This window comes from Labrus mixtus, chromosome 2 (genome assembly GCF_963584025.1).
Source record: "Labrus mixtus chromosome 2, fLabMix1.1, whole genome shotgun sequence".
Lineage (NCBI taxonomy): Eukaryota > Metazoa > Chordata > Actinopteri > Labriformes > Labridae > Labrus > Labrus mixtus.
Genome location: NC_083613.1, coordinates 6839311 through 6850088, shown reverse-complemented (window position 1 = coordinate 6850088; position 10778 = coordinate 6839311). Strand labels below are relative to the sequence as shown.

At 38.7% G+C, this 10778-nt stretch overlaps 1 protein-coding gene across 1 annotated transcript; it reads left to right on the top strand.

Moving 5' to 3' along the window:
• The first annotated feature begins 5255 nt into the window (after nucleotides 1-5255).
• LOC132954477 (small integral membrane protein 28-like) lies at nucleotides 5256-9575 on the top strand. Its single transcript, XM_061027035.1, has 2 exons — nucleotides 5256-5619; nucleotides 8338-9575. The coding sequence occupies exons 1-2, from the start codon at nucleotides 5518-5520 to the stop codon at nucleotides 8758-8760; spliced, it is 525 nt and encodes a 174-aa protein (XP_060883018.1). The 5' UTR covers nucleotides 5256-5517; the 3' UTR covers nucleotides 8761-9575.
• The last annotated feature ends 1203 nt before the right edge of the window (nucleotides 9576-10778 follow it).

Below are 10778 nucleotides of genomic sequence, written 5' to 3'. Positions count from 1 at the left end.
ATACCGTTTTATGTGTTTGTATTGAACCATGTTTCTCTTTTATGTTGAATTCATGCAAGTCTGAAGCAGATTGAATGTCCATGTTTGGGGTTTTAAACAAATTCTCTTGTCTTTCTTTCCATAAAATAACCACAATACATAGTATGCAGGAAAGCTTCAAACTGTGTATAACCCCTCGCTCCTCTCCAGCTCCATTTCTGTGTCAAACACTTCAGGCAAATAAAAAACAAAGACTATGTCAGCCAAAATGCAAAACTCATGGCTGGAGGATTTATTGCTTGGCTACCTTGGCATTGTCATGTTGCTATAAAGGCAATCATACGAATGTGTTTTCCAGCCCTTGGTTTCATTAAATGACACTATGGGATGACTCTTCATTTATTTTCTGAAAGAACACTAGGAACAACGTTTTTTTTTTGCTAGCCAATTTTTAGCATCAGTATCACAAACAACTTGGATTATGGGCTAATGCTGGCATTAAAGTTATTTTTACACAACATAAATATTAAATTAATAATAAAAACCCCAAACTCAAGGATTCAGAATTATAAAAAAAAACTTAGAGCTACAATAAAGCAAGAGCATGACAATAGTTCAATTGTAAAAATGTCCCCTGACTTAAATATTTGTAATGATTTTTTTGTGTAATTATTGAGACAATGTTGCTTCATATGATAACTCCATTGTCCAGTTGTTTTCATTTTTAGCCAATAAGCTGCTGTGACAACCCATGTTTATCGCACCGTGCGAACAAATTCCAACCTCAGCAGAGTGAAAAGCAAAGCCTCTTATGCGATTAAGGCTGCAGTCTTTTACTGAATCAGATATAGAGAAATGAAGAGGAGAGTGATAACCACTCCCAAAAACAATAGACTCCCTGGAAAATCACCAAAACTAGAGTGCAGGTTGAAGGAAATTTCATTTTAGCTTCACTTTAGAAAACAAAAGACTAAAGCCAATTTCACACATGCAAGTTTCTGGAGAATTTCAAGGTTAGTCTGCATTTGTTAACCCGGACACATGTTTCACTTTATCCAGACTTTTTACTGCCAATCCCCTCATCAAATTACCGCAAAAAAGTTGAGGTGACCCAATGTGAGAACGCAGCAGAAAATATTCAGGAAAATTTCAGCAGGAGTGAGCAGACATAGATGACCGCTGCATTTGATTCTGTGCACGTAATGACGCTGCCTCATACTCTTTTCTTCTTTCCTGAATGTTCTCCTCAACACTTTTGTTTGTAGAAGAAGAATCAGAAGAATCAGATTCAGATATATTGATATAAAAAAAATAAAAAGAAATACAGATATAAATGTGGCTTTGGTGCACTTTGCTCTCCCAAAAGTACAACATGAACGGTTCTCTAAATATGGTCACATAGCATTGATATAAAGGCAAATATTGGGGGAAGAATATTTTTCCTTTTGATATTTTTAGTATTTGGCTGATAAAATGTTTGTGCTTTTATTTACGTCGTTTTCAATATGTATTATTATACATGTAGCATCTCTCTAGTGTGGTTTTAGGTCTTTTACTAAAACAAATGATCTGAAGCTTTTTGCATCAAAGCTGCAGTTGTAACCGTTATTAGACTACAGAATTAAAACGATGTGGTGTCATGCAGGGCAGTGGGATTACTCAGTGGTGTCATGACAGGCCTCACTTTACCCATGATCCTCTTCTGCACCTCAATGCTGGTACCAGGCTCTTATATTGCTGCCCACTCTGCTCTCCACGTGAGGAGTAATTACAGCTGGTGTCTGCATGCCCAGGACAGTAATCCTGCAGGGACAAACCCCAACTGCTACCCTGAGTCGATACCAGACAGATGTTGAAACTAACAGCTGGATGCAGACATTGTTGATGGGCGTCCGAATCAGCATTTTCATGAGAAACATCTGGACTTCAACAGCAAAAAAGCTCTTTTTTAATTAACCGAAAGGTGACATTGACCAGAGATTTTTAGAGTAAATTTACGAACCTATGCTAATATGTAAATAGACACTTCAGTATGTTCACTTTGCAATCACATACACTTTTCATATATTGGTCCCAAAAATAGCCTGAGGGTGAAATTATCCCTGAATATCCTATTTTAAAAGCATATTTCAGCTACAGAAAGGCGACAGGAAACTTTTCTTTTTGGAGTGTAGAAATAACGTTTGTTGAGGAATTTTCATGACAGCCACTCAATAAGACTCTAGTTGAAAATGTTTATATAAGTTGCAAGAGATGACATTAACAGTACACAGTGTGGTCAATTCTTCCAGACTATTGGACTATAACCTATATCTACCCAAATTGATTTAAAGTCACTATACCTCAAGAAAGTTCTACCACGATGATATATGTAGACATTGTTTATGAAGAACAGAAAATATGCCATGGAGAGACACAAAAGAGCATGACCTGACCAAAGGCAGGTCTTTATAATAAACACATGAGCCTCAATTCAGTAAAATGTGCAGATTAATATAGTTTCTAATCTATATATTCAATCAAAAACAATTTCAGATATTTTCTGAGGATTAATGTAAGGAAGCTGCACGCCAGCCACATGCTGACATGTGTGTGTGATTGTCTGTCTCACAGAGCTGCTGCAGGATTCAGTATAACTCATGCAGACACACACATGTACACGCATGAACACACACACACACACACACACACACACACACACACACACACACACACACACACACACACACACACACACACATACACACAAACGCGCACAATTAGCACGCTTAACCACATTTCTTCATTTACTGAAATCCAAACCTTAACTCAAACCTAAAGGTCTAGCCTTAAATAAACAAAAAGCTTTTTGTTACATACCATTTTCCACTTCTACTCCAGTATGTGTCCCAAAGCTCTACCAGTTTCTCAGAACACATGAAGAGCTTTAAAATAATGTGATGTTCTGAAAGTACAGGCAGTAAATGACTACCTGATTGAACTATCAGTGGATTTAAGCCGTGGGAAAAAGAAGCCAATGTGTTTGTGCAAAAATGAGCAGCTCCTCTAGTTTTTCACTTGAGGCTGGCTCCAAAGCCAAGGAATCCCCATTAAATCCTATTTTAAAATGTCATTTTAACAGCAGAAATAAACATGTTTACAACCTGGAACAAAAATATAGTTTTCATTAACTCATTTGTATAATGGTAAAATCTTTATTGGGGGATATTGTATTACTCATCCGTACTGATGATATTAAGGGCAAGAGTTGGCATAATAAGAGTAATTTGATATAACTTGACTGAAAGGAGGGTGCATTTTAGCTGTTTGTCAGGAGGATAGGCTTCACTTTGGTTCTGACCTTTAACTGTCAGCATTGTTTGTGTTGTTTACATCTTTTGAATATGATAGTTAGATCATAGTAAGAAAGTAAGGCTCCTCCTTACTTTAACTCTCTTATCCAGGTCTACACTCCCTCCCACCCTCTACGCTCTGCCGATGAAAGGCGTCTGATCCAACCTTCACAACAGGGTCCTAAGTCTCTGACTAGACTCTTCTCCTCTGTCGCCCCCCGGTGGTGGAATGAACTTCCAAACTCCATTCGATCTGCAGAGTCCCTCTGCACCTTTAAGAAAAAGATTCATGATGATTCAAAATTCATGAATACCTACTAACTTAATGATGATGGTTTCGATATCATTGATGATGATGATGGTTGTGACGATGGTTTTTGTTTGATAAACGATGACTTATAAGATGGTTTCTATACTGATTAGAGCTCTCAAGAACTGCCGTCAATGTTGTGCTTTGCCTCTGTGCAATGCCTGTCAGCACCTGTGTGTCCAAGCGTCTGCTAAGTGAATTGTAGAATTGTAGTAGAATTGTAGATGATGAGAAGGACTTCATTGTTGTGTTTAAGCAACCAAGATTCTCACGCTGGCCCCAAACTCCACCTCTTTGCCTGCTACTTGATTAGTCCGAAGTTAGTTGGAATCAACATTTCCTACATGGCCGCCAACATATTTGGGCTACTTCATAAACCATGGAGACTAGGCCACTGATGCTTTAAATCACATGCTTTAAAAAAATTACATTTTTCTTCTTTTTTGTGTTTCTGTTATAGTGATGTTTAGTGATAAAGCTTCTTTTGACTCTTAAAAACTGAGAATGGAAGATTTGAAAATGTCTACTCTGTTTTGTAAGCTTTTAGTTAAGATCCTTATTCACAGAATAAATATAATAATAACTCAATGTGAGTAATTAAGTGGATAAGAATAGTGTACACAGAAAAAGTAAATATGTTATATGCGTGTTTGGACCTCATATCCTAACCTCATACTAGGCCTGCATAAGTTAGTGCCCCATTGGCCTCCCCAGTCAAAAAAGTCAGTCAGTCAACCCCTGCAACAGAACACTGAACAAAGTGTATTTCAGGTTTCCTTGGTAGCAGGTTGTCAATTATAAGGTAGCCCCTCCTTAAATCCGCCTATTCAACCCTTAATGGGACCATAATTAACCAAATGAACATAATGCTGTACTGAGGAAGACTTGAAACTAGAGATTGAGACCTATAAGCTCATTATGAAAATATTTGATGAAGGAATAAATCTTCTCAGAAGCATGGACCATTTTCTCACTGACTTCTACACAAACAGTCTTCTTATTAGAACGTATGATGTTGCTCCTTGCTAAAAAAATAAGAAAAAGCAAATTTAAGGAATTGGCAGTTGTTTTTTTTGTTGTTTTTTTTAACCATAAGGCTAAATCCAATTCTTATGTACAAACCTCTTCAGGCTGAGGGATATTTGGCAGTATAAATAAAATAACATTTGCTAAAGAGAGAAGTGAAGGTTTAACCTCAAACAAAAAAAAGTGTTGTTTTTATGTGTTTTCTGTCCTCTAATTCAACAATGTGTACATTGTCTCTCTGAAATTTAAAGACCAAAAAAAGGTTTTGACTCAGTGGCTTTTTTTATGCTCTTTGCACTGGTGAAGATTAACTACCGCACGCATGAACACACACACACACACACACACACACACACACACACACACACACACATGCACGACAGATGTACCAGCTGTGTCATTTTACAATTGGTGTGTTTTATTCCTCAAGTTTTTTTCCACGTGCCAGAGATTTGATCTGAGGAGGAGCCCCGCCTTTTTCTGGCTAACACTGGACTACACACACCACACACACACACACACACACACACAAAAACAAAACACACACACAATGATATAGGGCAGCTGCAGGGCTCTAAATCCCATCATTGGCCTGAATCCTGCGCTGCTCTGCTGTTGCATGTGCCGCCATGTGAGCTGCTTCTTAACTCCAAGCTCCTCCCGTCAGGCTCCGTCCCCTCCCACCTCAACCATGACTCCCAACAACCCCCCAACCCCCTCTGGTACAGCATCCATCCCCTCAATGTTTTTTCTGCTCTGTTTACTCCATTGGACAACAACTACTGGGTGCTTTAGTTGATCACTATTTGTTTACTCTACAGACAAAAGTTTATCCATTGACACAGAAACCACATCCCCCTCTACCTGAGTATGATGCGGGTGCTTCTGGAGAGCAGCTGGATGAAGTTTGGACCTGCAGGAAGGGGGTCTTATGACTGGGTGACAGGACCACCGTCAACACAGGACATACAGGTGTGTAGTTCAAGTTCCTACTGTCACTTTAAGGATAATTTCTGCTTGTTTCTTGTTTTAACTGAAGGTAATATTAAGCTGAACACAAAAACCCAAAACAAAGCCAAATTTAGAACACCTTGACCATCAAACCATATGAAGAATACTTCAAATAATGTTTCAGCCTCAAATATCTGATATCTTCAGACACTTTGTTGGCTTTAAAGTAAGCTAAACTAACACACTGTATGTTTAAAAATACCACAACCACGTTCATGAAGAACAAACCACTTTACAAGAGGGGAAAGATGCACGTCTTTAAATTGACTTCTCTTCTTTGTTCAAAACCACAGAACAAGTAAGAAAGGTTTTTGCCAGCAAAATGTTTCAAAGATCCTTTTTTTTGTGAAGTGGTAGAAAATGTTTTGTTTAGTATCAATAAGGTTCCAGTACCAGTGTGTTTATGTTGTTTTTCTTGTTAATTTGAGTTTAAAGCTAAAACTCTGAGCACATTTACTCAAATAGGCCTCGTATATGATTAGATTAAAAAAGAAGGTGTAGCATAAACAAAACCTACTTTGCAACTGGACTCATTGATTTACTTTGAGCCTTTATTCACATTTCAAAAATGAATTCTCCTTTGAGGAAACTTCAGTTTGTGGTGGTTCTTGTGTTTTATCAGTTTCTCTTACCACTTTGCATATCTTTTCCTGTATATATTGCCAAAAATCACTTTCTTGTAACAGTCAAACGTATCACTATTATTATACTGTATATTTGCTATAGTTATTACAAAAAAGGGTGTTTTCTTCAGCGTACTGTTAAACCTTTCAAGAAGATGAGGAAGATATACTTTATTAATTGCAGATGGTAAATTCAGTTTTTCACTCTTTGTAGGAGTTTTACACAAACTCAAACACAGTCATATCAACATGCACTAATAGAGCGATGTTAGAGATGTTCACCTGAGCAGTTTGGGCAGCTGATGCCTTGCCCAAGGACACATTGGCATTGCTCAGGAACCAGCCAAGAGATCAATTTCCTTACTGTGGACTTGAACCGGTGACCAGTCCTTTCCCAACCCAATTCAGTCCCAAGGATTGAGCTACTGCCACCCCCTCATCTGGCATTAAAAATGACTGAGTAATAAAGTGAGTCTCATCAATTAGGGGCCTCGTTTGCTTTGTAAATCATAAAAATGCATCAGTGTTAATATCAGTCTGTTTTACAACCTGTTAAATATTCCTCACTGGAGCTTTTACTTAGATTTGTTTGACAATTTCATGTTAAAACAGCTTTTAAACTGTAATTCCCTCTTTCCCCTCCCAAAGGAATAGAATAGATAGATAAGAATAAAATATTGAGTATTACCTTTCACATTGTGAAATTTACTATTTTTCCTAAAAAAAAACAAAAAAACAGTTCAACACCCACATGCAGTCAGGCACACTCACATACACACCAATAATAGTTGTTTTAAATATCCTTCCTCTCCACTCTTGGCAATCATCTAAATGCTAGACAAAAATTTGGAATCTAAATTGGGATCACTAACCAGAAGTGGTTTAGAAATCCTGCTCAACATTTCTCATGTTTGTAGCTGCTTGAAGAAAAAATCTGGATATTACTGAATTAAACTAAATCCTGATTTGATTGTTATAAAACAGAGGGTAAAAATAAAACCAGTTTGTGCAAAGATTTTTCAGGACAGCAACATTTAGAATTGAGCACTCAGACAGATTGAGAGTTTAAACACTCCTGTCCTACAGGGGAGTATGGTCTGCAGGGTGTTGAGTCATCCAGGCATCATTAACTAATTGATTAAAAAAAATCTGAGTCTGAAGGGGAATTTGGGCCACCCTGAGCTGATATGAGTATGTTGTTCTCTCAGGGCTGTGCAGGATGATAAACAGCCCAGGAGATTTATGATGCACACAACATGGTCATTTTTGTTATAAAAGTTAACTCTGGACTGAATGATGCCCTTGAAGAAAGCGAAAATAAAGGGAGGGAAAGACATGTTTGTATGTCCTTTATAGAATCGATCAGAAAGACAATAACTGTGACTGTGAACTGTGTCAACATTTATTTGACTACAGATTGTTAATAAGTTATGTGCTATTCAGATGATCTGCCAAAAGAGTAAACAACCATGACTTGTGATGTATAAGTGTAAAACCAATGTACTCCGCAGTATTACATCAACACAGTGTATAATATGTTAATGGTAAATGGGACACTCTGCATTAAAGGTGCTTTTACTTTTGGAAATTGTGATGTTTTGGGATGGTGATGCTTTTAAATTGAGCATAACTTTACATGCAAGACTTCTACCTGTATATCAAAGTATTTATAACTTTATAGTTGGTACTTTAATTAAGATTAAATATAAGATACATTTTGTACTTGTTAACTTAAAGAATACAAGTTTCCAAACACATTTCTAAGCAATCAAATAACCTAAAAGCAGCTGATGCATTAACACACTCATCCGACTTAAAGTCTGTGCAAAACCAACCATGTGTATGTGACACAAGTGAAATGCATATGAGCTTTATGAAATTTTGAAAAAAGCTTCTTTCATTTGAAGTTTCATTTTGGATTCACATGAGACACAACTGTTTTGTCAATGTCTTTGAGATAGCAGCTCACATTCTATTGTAGACAAAGGATTTCAGTGGTTAAATATGGAAAAATATTCACAACAAATTAAAATCATTTCCCCATTTGAATCTCCAGGGCCGCAACTGGAATGAGTTGGACCTGGTAGATGACAGAAAGGTGGAACTGGTGGTGTACGTGGTCCTCCCTGTCCTTTCTGTCCTGCTCCTGGCTCTCCTGGTGGGTCTGATCTACCGCCGGTGTTCCCGCAGCAAACTAAGCCTGGCCAACATCATTGCTCTAGACCTCCACAACACCGAGAGCAGCGCAGAGTTCCTCTCCTCCCTGACCAGGAACGCAGAGCGCCACACCAGCACCAGCTCGGATGGATCGGACGGAGTCTTCGTCATGGTCTATCTGCCTCCGCCTTATGAGGAAACGCTCACCAAGATCACCCGAGCTGCCAGCCTCTCCAGCTCCAAAGACGTGGAGTCAATAAAGATTGAAGACCTGGAGGCCAAGCTGTGTCCAGAGCTTAAGTCCAGCGGTAGATTTGTTTAACCATGTGTCAATGGGAAGTGATAAAGACTTTATATCTCCAATATTTGGTGGTTTTTAATCTTTGCCAGTATTCATAAATCAACTCTGCAGCTCTTCACATGCTTTTTAACCCCTTTTCTCTCAAAGTTTTGGTTTTATGGTACATCTACTGTCTGGTTCAGTCTCTCCACTGTCATCAACCTTATTTTTTTTAACAATGCATGGAACAGTTTTCACCAAACAGTCTCTGATAGACCCAATGTAGTCTACCTACTCAGCACTAAAGAGAGATTCAGATAGATATCCAGCAGCTTATCCGACAGATATTTTTAGTTGGTGGACCTCAAAGTGTAGCAAACATTTGTGGGGGGGAAAAGTGATCATTGGACTAACATGCATTCGATGGACATGCTGTAAACACACCTTAAATAGGAAGATAATGTTTATCTTTTGTCTGCTGGATGTGTTAAAAGGTAAATGTTTATGTGTTCACTTGTTCTGAAATTCTTGCCCTTGTTGTCCAAATATAAATAAAAGTGATTTTAAATAAATTCTGTGTAGCGTATGGCATTGGTGCCAAATTGGCACACAATTTGGAAACTTACCTGACAGACAAATTCAACATGTTGGAACAAGTGACTGCCCTGTCTATGGAAACCTTGCTGGATCCAAGGTTTAAAGAACGAGGATTTTGCAACCCTGGGCACGCATCAACTGACCAGAGAATGTGATGCTGTTATTAAGAGCCAGCCACCACCAGCTTCTTCAGAGCCAGCAGCAACAGCAGGGGCTCCTGCTCAGCCTCTGGATTTTAATCTCTGGGCCTTGCTAGACACACATGTTGAGGCACAGACACATGTCACCAGTGCCACCGCAAGTGCCACCGTGGTAATTCAGAGGTAATATGCTGTGCAGATTGACTATGTCGAGTTAAAAGTAATATGATTTTGAAAAGAATTTGTTCAATGATGACTAAATTCTCTTGTGTTTTTTTGTATTACCAGGTATTTGAAGGAACCACACCCGGAAAGGCCTGAGGACCACAAGGAAAGGCTTGTATCCCGTCCTGTTTAAGATGGCCTCAAGATACCTCTGCCTGCCAATTCAAGTGATTTAATTTCAATTCAATTCAAAAAACGTTATTTGTCCCCGGGGGGCAATTCAAAAAGCATCATCCGTGCCATGTGAGAGGATTTTCTCCAAGGCTGGCGAAATAGTCAGCCAAAAAAGGAGCCGAATGAAGCCTGAAACTGTTGAGAAACTTCTGATTTAAAATAAAAATAAATCAAAAGTAGCATTCCAAATCACTGCCACTATCAAAATGCCAATAGTCATAATAAGCAATTCCTTTCCATGTCACAATTGTTCCCACATGGCTGATGAATCAAACTCCCACTTCTGTGAAATATTTCCCCTCAAAAATATTGTGGTGTTGTGCCAGTGCTTTGGTCCCACATTTAAATGGCTGCTTTAATTTCAGTCTGCCACAAGATGTCACTGTTCATCCTGATTGTAAAGTTGCTGAATAATATTCCACACAGCAGAGTTTAGTTATCTTTCAGGTAGCATCACATTATCCTGTAACGGCTCTCATAGCATCGTTATTCTTCTTCGTTTTTCCAACACATCTTTCAACATGAACCCAGAGGGCCCCCTTGTGGGCCAAACAGAACATTACCAAACTACAACATCACATGCAGAAAACATAAACATTACACTGATGAGACCCTGAAGCTTTAAACCTTTTTCGAACCAAATGGAAAGAAAGCCCCAGAGGGTCATGAGGCTTCATCCGCCCATCTCTACTGAGCTCTGAACAATGCCAGTCTGGGCCCTTGCAGCTCTGTACACTATTTTACTGTCATCAAACTCTCCAACACTGTGCAACCCCACCTCCAACATCCAACCTCCAACATCCAACCTCCAACATCCAACCTCCAACGACCTGCAAGGCTCTCAAGCCTCCTGTTTATATAGGAGTTGGCACCTATACCAAAAGGGTTTGGAAATCAATTTACGCTCAGGAGAGCATTACCTGT